Below are 19,288 nucleotides of genomic sequence, written 5' to 3'. Positions count from 1 at the left end.
ACCCGTGCCATAGGTTAGCCACCACTGCTCTAGGGGATGATGAGGCTGTTTTTCAGCTACATCCTGAGGGTCCGTATGATGCAGAAAAGAAGATTTAAAAAATATGCAAAGCAGCCTGAGTCGCTTATGCACGCCCCACCATTTCATTAATATTCACCCCTCCTGCAGCTCGCTCTGGCGGCTGTCTGTAAATCTCTAAGTCTTGCCCAGGTATCTCTTCCCCCCACCATCTTTGCTTATGCATTCTACACTTCTTACCCTCCCTCCCCGGTTGTCATTTTCCTTAGTATATTTTTCTGCCCCCCGTCCTATTTTTCATATTCTGTGGACAGTTTTAATAAAATATTGTTTAACCATAAATAGTTAATAATGTATATAGCCAAATAGACTAAAGATATAGATATTTTTTTTTAATTCCCCCAATTTTAGCTTTTTAGGATGTCATAGTTATTGCAGATTTGAGCACTTACAGCCTCTATAAAAGCTAAGCAGGGCTGAGATGGGCTAGTAGTACCAGGCACAGACACACTGGCACCATATATTGTTGATAAGAACCCCCTCCAAGCCATGCATTGATCCTTCCCGCTAAATTTACTGATAAAAATCTACAGCTGCTGAGCATAGACATCAATTGGGAGTATGCTCACTGACCTCAGTGCTGGACTAACAACTTTTCATCTCTGTTTTGCTATATAATGTTCTCTGGGTGAGGTCACACGTGGCGTTTGTTATGCGTTTTTGAAGGCATTGCAAAAGAGCATGAGTTTTACATTTTACCCTGCATTTGGCTGATTTGAAAGCGCTTTTCTTCATTGTTGGAAGTGTAAGCAGCCATGAAAATGTTAACACAGCTTACACTGCCAGCAATGAAGAGAAACACTTTCAAACCACCTAAATTTATGGTACCATGTAAAAACACATCGCAAATGCCACTTGTGACCAAACCCTCCATGTTACGGCTGCTTTTATGTGAGCAACAGCTCCATTACGGGGTAGCTGACCGAGAATTAGAAACAGAGGCAGAATTCAAGGATAATGGATATAAAGGATATAACGTCATAATAGTTAGAAATAGTGTTCTTCTCATATACATACATCTGAATGCTTAAGTGCCACCTGTTCTTAATTTATTATATCTCCTAATTCTATACAGCCTTTAAAGAGGTATATTCAACCACCAGATGGAGATTTGGGGAGCCTTCCACAGGATCATACAAACAACAATAAAGCCCCGGTATGTATCATGATCATGAATAGAATTATTTATCAGACACAAGATGGAAGATTGAACAAAAGTATTGTAAAGTAAACCAGTGCAGAGATAGACAAGACAGTCTTAGGGTGCGTTCACACGTTCAGTTTTTCAGATGCAGTTTTCAATGTCTAAACCAGGAGTGGAAGTAAAGAGGAGTAGCACCTCTCAATGATATGATTGCGCACGCAATCTTTTTTTGGCACAGCTGCGCTGGCTTTCATGCAGCACAATTTAGGGGGAGTGCCATTGAACGATCCGACTTATTCGTACTGAGCGCAGGATTTCACTTTCGAATTGTGCTTCAAGCCCAAGCACTTAGATGCACCACTAAAAAGATAGTCAAGTGCATTGTATAAGAGATCAAATAATCCATGTTAGTGTCCCTTGTAAAACAAAGTGATATAAAAAGTAATACAGAAATAAAATAAGTTTTATATAAATAAAATGTTTAAAAAAAAGTTGCATGAAAAACACCAAACAGAAAATTCGTAATAAAGTGAGTTAAAAAACAGTATTGTAACCTCCTTTTGTCTTTGTATGGTATTGAATAGCCTTATAATCAAATTATGCCAGAATTCTGTCACAGACAGCTTCATAAATCTTCCCCAGGGTCTCTTATGTTTATATCATGCTGCACCTAATGGGATATCTGTGTGAGCCACAATGCACTAGTATAGCCATTTTTTGTATAAAATGCACTGGTATTGTACCAAGACATCTGAATAAAACATAAAAAAGTCTCATTGAAATTAAACAAAGTAATTGACACCATCAAAATGATTGTAATTTGCTCTACTGCCATCCTCTTCAGCAGACACAAGTAGAGGCTTCTAGCCGGAGCACACCAGACAAGGAGAAGCTGGATTCCTCCATAGAACAGGGTCCTTCTTCACACGCATACACTGACAAGCTGAATAACAACAGACACACCAACCTTACAGTATGTGCCTCATTGTATACTCTGATGTTTGTTCTCAACATTTCTACTGAAAAAGCGTTAAGCAGATTCCTATTTACCTTTCATACACTTTGTAATGTGACATAGAATTGAATAGAATATTGTATGTTTAGAGCGGAGTAACTCTGTATTGTAGAGGGATACCCACTTTATCATTGTGACAGGATAAAGGGAACCTTTTACCAGGGACCTTATTTTCACTAAAGACAATTTAAACCTGCATTGAAAAGATGTCTTTGTCCATTTTCTGAGCATAATCATTACAATATAATTATGTGTTTTGCAACCCCTCCATTCCCCACTGATATCATCTCACCAAACAGTAGTAACAGTTGTAAATGAGCAGAAAGGTGGGGGCTGAGAGCTGAGGAGTGATTGAGCAGCTTAGACAAGACAAATGTTTTAAATGCATATTTTTAAATGCATCCAAACAAAAGCAACCCCCGACACAGGATTCTATCGGGGAGCCAGGTATGCTAAAAACATACAATTATATTGTAATAAAAACATTCAGAAAATGGACGAAAACATCTTTACAATGCAGGTGTAATGGGCTTTTGTAACATGTCTTTTGAGAAAATGAGGTCCCTGGTGACAGGTTCCCTTTCAGTTCAGACTCTTTCAGGTTAGGTAAGAGTTTTTGTTAGACCTAGTTACAGTGCTTAATCTAACTCAGCATAAATGAATAGAAACCTTGTAATATTTAATCAGACCAAAATGCTTTCTAGTCCACTTACTTTGGCACTATCCTGATTTCTCCATATTCTGCTTTTCTCTTTGAAATTTTTGAATTCTGTCTTACTACAATGATGGACAGAAGCTCAATAAAGAGTTAGACGCTCTATGCAGAGGAAAGGGGGAGCAGTGAGATGTTAGGCCTCCACCTACCATATACAGACTGTAGACAGGAAGGCAACCTGGAAATAAAGATCACATGTCACATAATGACCATAAACATAAAATACCCAGGCTAAGCAATTGTCTGTGATCCAAACTGCCTGAAATGCAGAAACGCCTATGTATTTAGCTCAAGGAGCATTGTATATGATGGATACCATCTTAGAATGCACAAGTTTTCAACCTATGTATATACTGGCAATGGTAGGTTTTCAATAATTCGCAAATACAGTACATGTATTATATCTAAGGAATTCTTTATTTAATAGCAAGACAAAAAGGAGCATAAATTGGAGAAAGAAAATGTGCCTGCAAGAGACCAACAGGAAGAAAACAAGCATGGGATAGACCAACAGATAAAAAATGTGCAAGAAGGAGACCAACTGATGAAAAATGAGCATAAAACACAACAAAGGACCAGAGGAGAGCATCTCCAACCCTCACCAGGTGACAAGACCTAGCTATACTTTCCTTTTCATAAAAGATTCTTAACAAGGTCTTGGGAAAATAGTGCAGAGTCAGAATTAAACTGGATTCACATCTCGTTTTGTGCATACATTGTAAGAACACATCGGGTGGATTACGGATTTGTCCTTACAATGTATGGCACAAACCTTGTTGACTCCAGTGTTCATGGTGTATGGCTGCTGCTAGGATATGTTGGCCGTTGCCTCCTCCTTCCCCTGAATGCACTCAGTGGAGGCCTGGGGAGGATGCAGGACAGCTGCATCCGCCCCCATCGTGTTCAATGGCCTCCAATGAGCGTATATATCACTCAGTAGGAATTAACAGGATGGCAAGAGGTAGCTTGTTTCTTACACAGTATATAACGTATACTGGACAGTAATTGTTAGTCCAGTATATGGGTATGCTAAGCGTATACGCCCGCAGCTTTTGAGGCATATTCACTCAGCGTATGAAAAAGTTGAGAAGTAAACTTAGCCTTACACACAAGTTGACCAGCCCACTTAGCGCCAAGCTTTGATATACAAATGGCTTCTAAAATGTCAGCAGAAGACCATGCTACTCTAGAACCAGTCACTTTGCCAAGGGCCTATATCAGTCAGTAATCTAAATGCAGAAGCAGTTTTTCCCCTTGTCGTAACCATCTTTTATTGTTTAATAATGCTTGCCAAGGCTTATAGGCTTTCTTAAAAAGTACACCATAGATCTGATTAAATCAGCTGCATTCTCCTGGGGACTTGTACCAGTACCTGTAGTACACAGGGACTTAATATAGTCTACATTTAAAATGAATGTGAATAATTTGTTTATTAGACATAGTCAAAGGGCTTCTACAAACTCCTAGTTTTTCACACTTGATTTTGTAATAGATTGCATGTAGATGGCATTAAATTAACTCTGTGCAGCTGCTCCCTCGACATTACCCCCTCCCTCTACCGCCTCTCACAAAGAGGGAGGGGGGAAGTGATTTCGCACAGTGTAACAGCTTGTGAATCTGCTGCCCCCAGAGCCCTCCTTCATTTTGGAAGGAAGGAAGCCATGGATAACAAATATAAGAATATAACCATGGTCACAGTGACTGGATCTATGAGTAAGTATCCCTGGTTTATCCTGCTTGATTTTGATGTAAATTTCCTTTAATATCTAATTTCTGTTACATCAATGTTTATTATTATCCCTGTACATAGAAACAGTAGTAAATCCAGACAATGCAATATAAGATGACATTTTTTGTGATGTCTCCAATACAGTTAATATGATGTTTTGACCATGAGCTTTTTATCAAATATGTCCAGAAAAGCAGCTACCTGCGCAGAGGAAGTCTGTGCACACACCTACAGCACAAAACATACAGAACTGGAGCACGTCTTTTCATATAGCTTATATCTGTGCATTCTCCACTCCTTGTTGTAGCTCACAAGATGTTGAAAACTGATGAAATAATTGAGATGTGAACCTAAGAAGTAATTCAAGATATTATAATTCTAATGAGGATAATACAAGTATTGCTATATTATATTTGCATATTTTTTTGCATGCAATATCATGTATGTCTACCCAGATGCCAAAACCATGGAAGTAGAACTGACTGAGATGAAATCACATCATGAAAGTATGTCTACTGGACAGGGCATAGTCAGCCAACACGAAAGTCCAGGGAGTGAGCCTCTACCTCCACCTACTGGCCAGGACCAGGTCCACAGCAAAAAGACCACACAAGTCACGAAAGGTATGGCTGAAGAACTTTACCACATAAATCTGTTCAGATATTCATTTTATAATCCCTTTCAAACATAATACGGATTAGGAATTATTGTCCGCAGGGTCTGTAATATATGACTGTAGACCTCAAGGGGCCTAGAAATTCTTGGTCTTACAAATATTTTATAATTATTATTATTCTATTAATGATTGTATATATTTTAATATTTTGTTCTTTTGAGGCCTTATATCACTTTTCCATATTTGTATGATGGTAAAGTTAATATTTTAATACTAATTAATTATAATTAATACATTTTTAAAGGAAGCCTTCCAGCTAATTTGTCCCTGTGAATCTTGTGATATACTTATTATATTTATTAAATTTATTTTACTAGTGATCTTGCAATTTTTAGAAAAAAAAACATTAATTTTATATGCAAATTAGCTAAATAGTGCACTTGGGGTGTGCTTGCCCCTGCTGGTGCACCCAGTAGTGGATTATAATATAGACGGTTTAGGCAGTAGCTTGGGGCCCAAGCCTTTAAGGGGGCCTAGGGCCACCCAGTCATACAGCCCTAGTCTTAATCCATGGTAGTCTTCAACATTTCAGTGCTCAGTTGTGGACATATACTAAAGCTTCCCAGCAGTCATCCATGCTAAATGTGTAAAGAAAAATTACTATGCTTGAATTTAAAGAATCTGTCTTCTAATTTCCTTTGCAAGATGGTGGAAAACAACCAAACTTAAAACAGAAGACCTCAGAAATTGCTAACACCCTCCATCCAAAGACAAGTGGTAGAAGTAGAAATGATTCTGCAACGTGAGTAACCAAAATCATCGTGGCTTTACAATGTCTCTTGTCTGAAACAAGCTAAAATAATATGTTCTTAGTTTGAAAGATGTGGAAAAAGTATCCAGTGAGGGGAAGGAGAATTTGCCACAGCAGACTGAAGTTACTCTGGAAGACAGCAACACGGAGAAGCAGCCATTAACAGAAGAAGAAGAGCTGGCACTTCTTCAGGAGATCACCAATGCTGTGGTCAGTATCCTATACTACTACACGTACATCTATCACAAATGTGCAGCTCCTTCTTCATTTCTGTGGAAGTTCTAAACATGGCCCAGTATGGATGTTTCCGAAACTCATGTAGAAAGGTGAAACTTGCGTCTGTAACAATTGTATTGCATATCCTATGCATATACCATGCATATCAGATAGGATAGCCCCTTTAAAGGAAACCTACCACTTGAAGTGACAGGTTTCAGATGGAATTACCGGAGCTTATTTTTGTTAGTGTATTAAACCGCGGTATCGCGGTTTAAAACACTTTTTAAACTTTATAGCCGGCGCAGGGAGGTACGTGCTCGGCGCTTACCATGCGCGCGGCTCTCCTTCACTTCCTATGTAGCCGCGCGCATGGTAAGCGCCGAGCGCGTACCACCCTGCGCCGGCTATAAAGTTTAAAAAGTGTTTTAAACCGCGATACCGCGGTTTAATACACTAACAAAAATAAGCTCCGGCACCAGCTCACCCTGAGCTGGTGCCCGGTAATTCCATCAGAAACCTGCCACTTCAAGTGGTAGGTTTCCTTTAAAGGTAATCTACCACTAGTTGGTACTAAAATGAAACTACAGATACTTCCCAATCGCCATCTTCTCGAGGATCTCAGCGATGGTCTACTTTAATGTTAAATGTTGGGATCGTTGTAAAAAAAAGTTCTAAAAAGCAGCTACAGAGCACTGAGCGCGATGTCCAGCGCTGCGGGCTGTTAATTATTCACGCCTCTTGTGACGTTACCTCCCTCTCCAGCATAAGGCGTGAATAATTAACAGTCTGGAGCAAGAACGGTGGGGAGTCACAGAATATTACTTGGTCTAGGTTTTTTGGGCCCTCATTTGCCAAAGGAGGTCACATGACCTCAACACTTCTGGCCCTGTTGAGAGTGACGGGGGCACAGATGATCATCTCAGTGGTGGAGCCAGTAGCCGGAGTCTGCAACTGTCTCTACAGGGTTTTCCAGGGAATGCTACTGTGCCCCACAATTTTTTGATTCAAAAATATGGCCCCTTATATGTGACTTAACTCATATAAGCCAAGTAGATATCAATCTTTTAAGAGACACAGCCGGCAGAGAAACTTAATGGTTCCTGCACACTAATTAACATTTAATCTTCATGGGGATATGTCTTTAAAAGGTCCATTGAAAGGATAGACCAAGCCCATTTCACTCCTGTGATCAGTGGGGTCCCAATCTTTAAGTATGGTTACCATTCATTTTTTTGCAGACAAAGGAGCCATCAAAGGGGAAGGGAAAGAAGAAAGCCAAAAGTGAAAAGACAGATAAAGCTCAAGCTTCACCATCCAAGAAAGTAAATCAGAAGGCTGGAGCAGAACAAGGAAAAGCTGTCTTTGTTGTCGGTAAGGGATTTGACAGTGGCCATTACTAGCTAATCTGTTGCATGCCATCTAGCAGAATATTGCAGCACTTGATCCCCTTATTGCTTACAGACAAAATGCTGTTCAAAAGTGTCGAGGAGAGAAATCACGTTTAAAAAACACATTGAAAGTCAGTTGCTAACTTTGGGCACATGATCTTGGCTTGCCCTCCTTAATTCTTTTTGGGTGTCCATACTTTCTGTCAATCCTATTATCACTGGCAATACCTTGCACTTTGGAAGTGTGCTTGGTAGGTATTCTCTCAGAGGATGACTATTAATAAAAATAATTCCTTTATTTATATAGCACCAACAGATTCCGCAGAGCTGAACAGAGCTTGCCAAATACATGAAAAAAGGCAGTCTTTTCTACTGTCTTTTCTAACACATCCATGACACATGGGCTGCAAACAACATACTGGGGGTCCAAATTTTTAAAGCCAGTTTATGACAGTAGTGGATTATGATTTAGGTGGTTTGGGCAGTAGCCCAGGGCTCAAGCCTTCTAGTGGGCCCATGGCCCCCAAACCATCTTCCATTCTAGTACCATATGTAGGAAGTGGATTCCAGACTTGTAGGGACTATAATATTCATACAGCCCAGGGCCCATGGCAGTCTTAATCCACCACTGGCTGATGAATATGTCCATGTGCAGGTTGCCATAGTTACATCGTGTGGGGTGTTTGTAGAAAAATTGGTGGATGACCATTTACACCACTTAGGATGAGGAGTGCGAGTGATAGTGCAAACCTCCGATTATGTGTGTTTATACGGTGATACTGCAATTGTACCACTGTGTGAACTTTTTATTATTTTGTACAGATACACTTTCTGTGACTATGTTACTGTTTTTATTGTATAAATTTTGTCTAATAAACTGAATTTGAAAAGTCACAATGTACATGAGATTTTATAAATCTCATAAATATGAATGGTACTGTATCTTGTGTAATAAGCAGAAGCCAAAAACTCTAATGACTCATTTTCTATTTTACAGGTAAGCCCAAAAACAAAAAAGGAGAAAACATAATATCATTTTCAAACAAACCCTCAGAACAAGTGCCAACGGAGGAAACCAATCATGAACCTCATACAGTCCCGGAAGAGATTCCGGAAGAGGAGGACAATGACTCAGACCAAAAAAGCGAAGACTCTTATGTTGTAATTGAATACCACGAGAGAACGCCAACTCCGCCACAGGCCAAAGACATTCATTCCGAGTCATCCGACCATATTTCTGGGGACAAGGCAGCTGACAAACAGCCCACCGACACTCTTGAAGTGCCAAACCAATCCAATGAAGATGAGTATGCCTACAGTGAATCATCAGAGGTACCTTCTGCTTTTCCTTTTGTGGATAGCATGTCTGGAATTTCATATAAAAAAGGTGCAATTTATTAATATACATTAGACAAGCCATACAAGAGACAACATGGTGGTAAGAGCTTGGTTGGAATACATAACAATGTCTTATCTTGATCGATGTTTGGTAAAATTTTTAAAAACAACTTGATAAATATGAAGCATTAATATAAATGACTTTGGCCAAATTTTGACTGCATCCATGTTATCGATTACTAGATGACCAGCAGTTCTGTGCGCCAGAGAAGGTCATCAAGAGCCCGTGAGATCTCAGAGAAAGCAGAGAGGAGACGACTTGAAGTAGAAAGGAAGAGAAGGGAGCGAGAAGAGCAGTTGCGTCTGGAGAAAGAGCAGCAGGAGAGAATGGACAAAATGAAGGAAGAGCTTGAACAAGAGCAGCTCAGGAGGGCAGAGGAAATACGGTAATACTATGACTGCAATGACTGCCGCTAGGTCTTATTTTCAGGGGAGGCCTTATATTTCTAAGCCTGAACAATATTGTACTAGGTCTTATTTTCGAGGGATGTCATTTTAGGGGAAACAGGGTACTTGCAATCCACTAGGAGCCTATGACAACCTAAACAACAACTCCTGTACTATTTCTACAAATCACACATGTAAATGACTAATATACAATATATGCATTACCAGGGATAGTCATAAACTCCTATATTCTTTTTCTCAAAGTCTGCGGAAAAAACAAGAGGAAGAAGAAAAGCAGCGCCAGGAGCAGGAGAAAGCTCGCAAGATGCTGCTGGAACAGCAAACACTAGAGAGAGCAAGACAGCAACAAGAAGAACACCGCCGCAAACTGCAAGAAATACAGCGGAGAAAACAGCAGGAGGAGTTAGAAAGAATAGGTAAGACGAGAATGTATTGAGGTAAATAGACAGCGTCACCCTAATCATATAGACATATTTTGTATCCTAAATTGGTATTCACTATAAACTTTATACAGATCAGTGTGATGCTGAACCTTTTCGGGACAGAGTGCCCAAACTGTAAGCCCAAACCCCCTTATTTATCACAAAGTGCCAACACAGAAATACTGAGGTTTTCGTTTTGGGGAAAAAAACAACTAATACATTTACATATACTACCACAAAAAACTGAGTTACAACGTTCTTTAGTAAAACCAAAAAATCAATATCTTTATTTAATGCATAAAACAACACAAAATTGTATTGTCATAAAATAATTAATATGACAGGATAAAGCCACATGACCACATTGAAGGGTATATTACTCATTCCCTTGGAAGGCACATCAATGGTTAATTTACACAACCGTATATAACAAAGGTAAACGTAAGATGTGCACCCAAGAATAAAGTTTCACAAGTAAAAGACTAGTGTCCTACCCATATCACGTGGTCTATGGTTACCTCTCAGACTCCCCAACACGCGTTTCGCCCACGGTTCTTCTTGTGAAACTTTATTCTTGGGTGCACATCTTACGTTTACCTTTGTTATATACGGTTGTGTTAATTAACCATTGATGTGCCCTTCAATGTGGTCATGTGGCTTTGTTCTTTCCGACTTATTGTTTGGAATTCCTCTGTCATATTAATTATTTTATGACAATACAATTTTGTGTTGTTTTATGCATTAAATAAAGATATTGATTTTTTGGTTTTACTAAAGAACGTTGTAACTCCGTTTTTTGTGGCAGTATGTTCGCTATGGTGGAGTAGTTATACACTCTGAACGTGGAGCTCTATATGCTGAGTCCATAATTTCAGCAATATGAAGATAAGGTATTTAATACATTTACATATTTTGTTGGAAAAAAGAGGCAAAAGCAACGTTTTTAATTATACCTTCACCATCAAACTCACAGGATGAATCATCTTAACGCCCTAAGGGTTGGCTGCTTTACCTCATGTTTTTTGTAACGTGTGTGTTATTAAGAGGATTGGGATTTGGGGGTTTGGGGTAATTTAGCAATATACATTTATTAAAAGTTCTGCACTGCTCTCTTTAAATGTAGAGTAAAACCTCTTGGCGCAAAAATGTCTTTAAGCTTAGACAGACAGTCCTGTCCATTAAATTCAATCTAAATTCAATCTACCTTCCAGTGACCTTAACCCTTTCACGACCCGTGACGAAATAGCACGTCACGGGTCGGCCGCGGGTGAATGGAGAGGGCTCACGGTAAGTCTTTGCTAGCACAAATTGCGGGTGTTATCCCGCACACTGCCGCCGGCAAAGCTTCAAAACGATGGCAGCGCATTGGCGCCGGCATCTTGCCAAGGGTCGTCGCTCCCCGTGACGTCATCAGGGAGCGGCGATCTGTCACTATGACAGCTCAGGTGTTCCGAAGACCCGAGGCTATCTTGTTTTTACCCTTTCATTACAATGTGCACACATCAGCACATTGTGATGAATGAGGAGGAAAATCCAGATATACTGCCATACAGTAGTATGGCTGTATATGGTAGGATCAATCAGACAACTTAGGGTTAAAGTACCCTAGGGAATCAGAAAAATAGTAAAAGTAAAGATTAAAAAAAGTTAAAAAAAAAAAAATTATAAAAAAAAACTAAAAATTCAAATCACCCCCCTTTCCCTAGAACTGATATAAATATAAATAGTGAAAATCACTAACACATTAGGTATCGCCACGTCCGAAAAATGCCCGTTCTACCAAAATATAATAACGGTTTTTCACTGCATTTAACCCCGTAATAGAAAATAGCGCCCAAAGGTCGAAAATTGCTCTTTTTTTGCCATTTTGAAAAATATAAAAAAATCAATAAAAAGTGATCAAAGCTCGTACAGTCCTACATATTGTAGCATAGAAAACTTCATCAGAAGTTGAAAAAAATGACACTATCCACAGCTCCGTACACTGAGGTATGAAATATTTATTAGCGCCAGAAGATGGCAAAATAAAAAAAATTGAGTTTGTAATTTTTGTAAATGTATGAAAACATTATAAAACCTATATAAATTTGTTATCCCCATGATCGCACTGACCCAAAGAATGAAGTAGACATGTCATTTGGGGCGCACAGTGAAAGCAGTAAAATCCAAGCCCACAAGAAAATAGTGCAAATGCCCTTTTTCACCATTTTCACTGCATTTTTAATTTTTTTCCTGCTTCCCAGTACACGGCATGGAATAATAAATAACATTTCGATGAAGTGCAATTTGTTACGCAGAAAACAAGCTGTATTTGTAAAAATAAGAAAGTTATAGATTTTTAAATGTGGGGAGTGAAAAATGAAAAAACAAAAAAGGGCGAGGTCCTGAAAGGGTTAAAGGGAACCTGTCACCAGAATATCCATTTTTAGACCCCCCTACCCAGTCCCCACAGAACATAGTACATACACTGCCAAAGAGTTTGTTTAAAAAAAAATAGGTTTGACAGAGGAAAAGTTATGTTATTTAGTATCTTTCAATGCCATGTGCTCTGTGACTAGTTTCTTGTCCCCTCGGAGTGGCTATAGATGAGAACGAGGCATCTCTAAGCCGGGTGATGGGTGTTTTCATATATTTTAAAAGGACACACGGAGGAGCGGTTTCCCGAGGGTGGGGTAAACTCCTCCTCTATAGCCACTGCCAGGTGGCCTAGTCACAGAGCACATGGCATTGAAATATACTATATAACATATCTGCTCTGTGGGGGGTAGGTGCTGAAAATGGGTCTCCTGGTGACAGGTTCCCTTTAAGCTTCTTTTCATGAATACTATCAAAAGGTCCTGGAAGGTAGATTGGTCATGGACCCTTAGGATCTCATGACCCTCCATTTGTTGTTATTTTATGGACAGGAATGACAGCTCATGAGGTAAAAGCCAATTCTGAACCACAAGGCATTACTTTACATGTCAAGAGCGCAGTACAGAACTTTTAACAGATGTATATTGGTAAAATACCTAATAAACTGCCCCCCAAACTTACACACACATAACAGAACACACAGTAAAGTGGCCAAACCCCTTTAACAATGTGGGTCTTTTGTTCGTGTTTCCATTTTTCATGCCTCACCTTCAAAAATCCATAACTTTTTTATTTTTCCACATCTACAGCTGTATGAGGGCTTGTTTTCTGCTTAATGAATTGTACTTCCTAGTGACTGTATTTAATATTCTATGCTGTGTACTGAGAAGCGGGAAAAAATTCCAAATGTGTACCTGCCTGCAGAAGTGGACAGCAGTTTGTGGTATGAGAAAACCATTGTGACTATTCATCTCGCCAGAGCTGGAACGTCAAAGGCAGAAAGAACAAGAGCGTTTAGAAGCAGAGGAGCGGCTCCGACTTCTAGAGATGGCAGCAGAGGAGAGAGAGGAATACCTAAGAAAAAAGCGCGAGAGAGAGGAGCAAGCCAGACTGGAGGCAGAGGAGAAGAGACTGAAAGCCGAGGAAGAAGCCAGGGCTATAATGGAAGAGGCACAGAGACAAGCTCAACTGTTGGCCAAGTAAGTAGATAACCATGGTGGAAAACTCACCTGTCGTCTGCCTATTATTTTACTTATCTTTGATAATTAAAAAATCTCATAGTATCAAATGTCCAGGTCATGATGTACCAGAGACAGACCACAAAGCTACTATGGGTACCAGAGATACTTTATATAGATAGGTTCCTCTCTGATAGACACTGCACTGTTAAGCCGACAGTGGGACAAGGACTGTTATCTGCTGCTGATGGAAAGTAATGACACTTCCTCCTTACCCATCAGTTGGTTGTCCCCTACCATTCTTGTGATCTCTGATGGGTACAGCTACTAACAGACATCTCTGGTTGCAGTGTACCTACCCTGATAACCAAAGAATCAGGCATCTTGAGGTTTTAAATGTCCAATTCTCCTTTTCCTTATCACGGTGATGGCGACCTTTTAGAGATTGAGTGCCCAAAATGCAAACCAAACCCACTTATTTATTGCAAAGTGCCAACACGGAAATTCTGGCATTAAATTATTAAAATCTTCTTGCTCCATGCTATAGCACAGCAGGCTATACCACAGTCAGAAGGTGGGAAAATTCAGATTGCCATTGGAGCTTCCCTGAACATGAAAAAATGTGGGTCCAAGAGCAGAAGCTTTAATGGCGCCAATGATAATCTGACCATGTCCTCACCTTCTCTTCCTGCAGTCTCAGGTAGACCAAGATGCTTCACATTTTGGGGTACCTGGGCCTGCAGGAGGATCCCTCAAGTCCTGTCTGGTGAATTCTGTGCTAGGGCAACAGCCTGAGTGCCCACTGAGAGGGCTCAGAGTGCCATAGGTTCGCCACCGCTGCCTTATCATCTGCTGTTGGGGGCCCATTGGAACATCTGTATTAGATTATCATCTGGTCACATAACTGGTTTGGCCAATATTAACTTGCACGGCCACCGTTATTAAAATGTAATTGGGGATAGAGTTAGGAGAATAGCAGTGTGTAGTACCACTATAAGGTATCCTGAATGTTATATTATCTTCTATAGTGCCCTGTGTGCTTTACATATGGCATTGTGTATGATGCATTTTATAACCATTTTATGTAGCCATGTGTGGAGGTGTAACATGTCCTCTATCTTCACAGACAAACAGCAGCTCTGGAGCAGCAGTTACAGTTTCATCGAGGTCTCATGAAGGAATCAGTTGGCATGGACCAGACACAAGGTGTCTCCAGACCCTGGGTTTTCTCTTATTATGAGTTTCTGGAACTACTTGGATTGCCTCTTCCAGTAGAAGGGGAGTAAATTGTATTTTTGCTCTGAGAACAAATCCACAGATTCAAATAAAAACATTTCAATGACCCAAGAGAAACCCAAGAAATAGAATTAAACTAATCATCAAGCGAATATAATAAGTCTCCAAACAATTCTGCAAAACGGAAATGGATTTCATTTTTTACCTGAAATAAGACATACAGGAACACAAGAACTGCGGAGAACAATCAGAATGTAACTGAATTCAGGTCTATTGGTTAAACAAGGCAATTTTACCAAGCTGTTACTTTACCATTGTAATCTAAAAGGATCCATATTAGCTCTTGCGGAAATTCTTGTCTCTATGAATTACAATTTTAGTCTTTTTAGGTATCTCGGCAAAAGCCTTTAAGATGCAGGGGACTCATTTATCCAACTTGTGCCAAAAATAAATTGACACACATGCTACCCTAAATGGTAACTTTCCATGGCTGCAAAAATCAGTTTGTAAACTTATATGCAACTCACCTGCTGTAAATCATTCACACCAAGAGAGTCACGCATATTAGATTTTACTTGCATTGCCCTGTCTTCGTTTTCCTGATAAAGTGCTTTGAGTCACTGAGTGACACAGAGAGAGAGAGAGAGAGAGAGCTTTATTTCATCATTGGGCACTTAAAGTCATGTGACAAGGATGACATCATCTAAGTTCCTGTTACATTTGCAACATCTACCCCATGTATGTATCTAATCACATGAAATCACAGCAGCCTCCATTAAGGATGGGGAGAAGTAGAAGTCCATGGAGGCTGCTGTGATTTCATGTGATAAAATACATACATGGGGTAGATGATACCACCCTGGTCACATGACTGGTGAGAAGAGGCATGGAACATGGGGAGTAGTGGATGGGAGGGGACGGCTGAGCAGAACATGCCCCCTCAGATGCCAGGCTACCTGTATTTGTGAAAATGTGGTGACAGGTTCCTATAGAGCCCTATTAACTAACTGAAACCTTCTTTTAACCAAAAAAAAGGTTTCTCTCCTATCCTATAAAATCAACTTTATCTTATGTAGCCTGGCATCTGAGGGGGCATGTCCTGCTCAGCCGTCCCCTCCCATCTACTGCTCCCCATGTTCCATGCCTCTTCTCAGCAGTCATGCATGATGTAGCATGATAAACCAGGGTCACTTACTTATAGATCAAGGCACTTGTGCGCAGGAAGTAAATCAATCTACCTGATCATCATCAGAAACTAAAGAGAGCAGTTATTGCTGCCATAAACATTAATGTGTGTGGATCACGCTGACAATCCAAAGAGTATGGGGACCTTCAGTGTGTCCCCTCACAATAAAATAATTATCTTATCAGATTCTTTAGACATTGTAACATTTGTCCTGTAGACTCAAATCACTTTAAGGTAAACTGAGATTTTATGATACAGCACTAAGGCTTACTTGCTTTTATTTCATGCACATAACAAAGACACCCGCTTATTCCCCTTTTCACCCTTGTGAAAGCCCTCTAAGTCCTCTACTTCTGTATCCATTTATAGTCCCTATGGCTCTACATTAAGAAATGAAGTTATCATGAGACATGTCTCAATTGTAACAACTTTTCTGTTTCTACAGACTTAAAATGGACTCCGTCACTAGATTTTATCTCATTAAATCGATATGGTAGGTCATGAAATGCCCTTTCTAGAATTTCCCACTTTATGTAAAATCAAAGTGACACCCCCTTGCAGCCTCTAAACTTGACTCATCCAAAGCAAATATGACTTCTTGGCTTATTTTCTATAGGTAAATGGGCGAGATTTCACATAAGAGAGGAGAATTGATGTAGAATTGATGTCATTTGTAGTTTAAAGGGTTTTCCCATGAAGACAAAATTCTTATATATACTCAGGATACAAAATAACACCTTCTCTAACTCAGATGTTATTAACCTGTTCAAGGTGTAGACCATACATGTACAGCGCAGGGGTGTGGGTATGAAGAGGGCTCATGGGCTGAAATAGTGGATTGAAATATGAGAATTTTCTTTCATGGGCAAACCCCTTTAATGGGGTAAAAGATGGTGACAAGTTCTCTTTAACAAAGCCTATATAGACTGATCCTTAACTTCTTGGTAGAGTATTCTGATAAAACATTGCACTGGCATGTGTATGTAACTTCAGAGATAAATAGAACTTTTTTACAAACATGTCTGTTCTTGTAATGCGGTCATTTACTTAAATCAATATATGTAATGTTTTCTCCCTGGCTTCCATCAGACATGCTACTGACCCACCTGAATTCCAGCTATCACATAAGAGATGTGACAACTCTTACACTAACAATGCAACCATCATACGGAGCAAGTCTGTGTGATTACAGAACGAGGGCGACAGTGTTAGCCAGAATTCCCCTGCAATGATAGTGGTCAATGTTGACCACAAAATTTAGGGAGTCGTCATCTCAGGGGTTTCTCACTTTCACACCTGTGAGGCCACGTTCACAAGTGCCGCCAGTGTTGCGTTTTATAGGGCAACGCTAGCGCACAGGGGGCAGGACTCAAGACACATTGCAAGCACCAGTGTTATACAATTTTCCAATATACTTTAGTATCAATTCCTCACAATTTTCTAGATCTCTTCTTGCTGCCACTCGCCGTAATAGGCTGCCTGTACATCAGCTCCGGCTCCTTTATCCCCTTCCCCCCTAAATTCCCTCTCTTTCCCTGGTTTTGTTGGTCTTTTCGTCACACTCACCCAGTACCTGCGGCAGGATCAAAGGGACGGGGCAGAGATCCAGCAGTGGCACGCGTCAGAGACTGAGTTCAACAGGTCTGGCGCCCCTGCCTGTGGTGCTGTTCTCAATCAGCCACTCGGACAAACTGAGGATCCTAGGCAGTGGCAGCCACACTCAGACCAGTGTCCCAGTATCCTGGGCAACAGCGGCGTCCCTGTATCCCAAGTGGAGGTATGGACTACAGAGCACAAATGCACACAGTGTGCGTGCTACAGAGAGGTCTTCTGAAACTTGCGAAACCTGAGGTCATAGGGGGCCTGTGACCACTCGAGGACTGTGACCAGTGGAAGCTTGAGGCCTCACAAAACTAACAGCACCAGAGACCACCCCCAGCACCAGGTACTGGGGTCAAAAGTTTTAGTGGTTGCCCACAATGCCCCTCCAGACCAAGAGAGAAGGGGAATATTTCTTATCACTTGGAAATGTATTCTCGACGACTTCCTCCAGAACCAGAATGGCCATGGCAAAACACAACATGCAGGCTACTACTAGTCGCAACCACCAGCCCACAGTGAATTTCCAGCAAGATGCTGCGCCCACTCCTTTTTAAAGTGGTACCCATGATGAGAACAGCACCCGACGACAACACCAGATTGCATCAGAGCGCTAGTCAAGTACGCTAGAGTGCCGGTACCTGGCTGCACACGAACCAGCCGCTATGATGTAAATTCCGGTAACAGCGTAAAATCCCAACAGAATTGGGGAATTTGGGTGTGTTTGTGTGGGTTTCTAAGACCCTGTCCCCATGTACCTGTTAAGGTCAATGTAGCATATTAGCGCTGGAATTTTTATAAACACTGTGCGCAGTACCTAGGTTTTCAAACATGGCAGCTGACAGTGCCGTCACCCCAGGAATAGCAAACAGTGACACTGAATAGTGCTATGTATGTGTGTATTTATGAAACTGTTCCCCAACTTGTTTATCATGAGGCCTGACTTTTTTGGGGATTTAGCCATCTTCTGGCGCTAATAACTTTTTTATACTTTGGTGTACAGAGCTGTGGGTGGTGTAGTTTTTTGCGGATTTTGATGACGTTTACAATGTTATCAATTTTAGGACTGTACGACCCTGTGATCACTCCTTATAGAATTTTTTTTTTTTTTTAAATGACAAAAAAAGTGTCATTTTCGACTTTGGGCGCGATTTTCCGTTACGGGATTAAACGCAGTGAAAATCCGTTATCATATTTTGATAGATCGGGCATTTTCGGAAGCGGCGATACCTAATGTGTTTATGATTTTTACTGTTTATTTATATTTATATCAGTTCTAGGGAAAGAGGGGTGATTTGAGTTTTTAGGGTTTTTTTTATTTTAATTTTTTTTTATTTTTATTTTTTAGGTTGTCTGTACGATCCTATCATATACTGCCATACTACAGTATGGCATATGTGGATTTTACTCCATAGCACATTGTAATGCATGGGTTAACCCGAAGTAGCCTCGGGTCTTCGTGAGACCCGAGGCTACCATGGCGACGGATCGCCGCTCCCCGATGACGTCACGGGGAGCGGCGATCCTCGAAAAGATGGCAGTGCCCATGCGCCGCCGTCTTTTTAAAGCCACCGGCAGCGATCAGCGGGAAAACACCCGCGATGGGTGCTGGCACCGATCGCGGGTGTTACCGGTAAGCCTTTGCTGCAATATGCAGCAAAGACTTACCGGCTATGGAGAGGGATCAGCGCGTGAGCCCTCTCCATGCACCCGCGGCCGACCCGTGACGTGCTATTACGTCACGGGTCGTGAACGGGTTAAGTTGTATTGCATTGTATAGAAAGCTTATGT

General features: G+C 40.7%; 1 protein-coding gene across 4 annotated transcripts in view; it reads left to right on the top strand.

The window, feature by feature from the left end:
- Positions 1 to 15,564, top strand: part of KIAA2012 (KIAA2012 ortholog) — an 85,006-nt gene extending 69,442 nt beyond the window's left edge. For 2 of the 4 annotated variants that reach the window (XM_072121209.1, XM_072121207.1), the window contains exons 17-28: positions 1,154 to 1,234; positions 2,067 to 2,195; positions 3,380 to 3,557; positions 5,137 to 5,304; positions 6,003 to 6,099; positions 6,171 to 6,318; positions 7,566 to 7,698; positions 8,713 to 9,047; positions 9,297 to 9,499; positions 9,765 to 9,937; positions 13,278 to 13,497; positions 14,603 to 15,564. In XM_072121209.1, the coding sequence (XP_071977310.1) occupies positions 1,154 to 1,234; positions 2,067 to 2,195; positions 3,380 to 3,557; positions 5,137 to 5,304; positions 6,003 to 6,099; positions 6,171 to 6,318; positions 7,566 to 7,698; positions 8,713 to 9,047; positions 9,297 to 9,499; positions 9,765 to 9,937; positions 13,278 to 13,497; positions 14,603 to 14,762 (2,025 nt within the window). In that variant the 3' untranslated portion in view covers positions 14,763 to 15,564. The remainder of the gene's footprint in view (positions 1 to 1,153; positions 1,235 to 2,066; positions 2,196 to 3,379; positions 3,558 to 5,136; positions 5,305 to 6,002; positions 6,100 to 6,170; positions 6,319 to 7,565; positions 7,699 to 8,712; positions 9,048 to 9,296; positions 9,500 to 9,764; positions 9,938 to 13,277; positions 13,498 to 14,602) is intronic. The other 2 variants (XM_072121208.1, XM_072121211.1) reach the window with 2 other exon arrangements.
- Positions 15,565 to 19,288: the final 3,724 nt, after the last annotated feature.

This window comes from Engystomops pustulosus, chromosome 8 (genome assembly GCF_040894005.1).
Source record: "Engystomops pustulosus chromosome 8, aEngPut4.maternal, whole genome shotgun sequence".
Taxonomy (NCBI): domain Eukaryota; kingdom Metazoa; phylum Chordata; class Amphibia; order Anura; family Leptodactylidae; genus Engystomops; species Engystomops pustulosus.
This window is presented reverse-complemented; position numbering and strand designations above follow the sequence as displayed.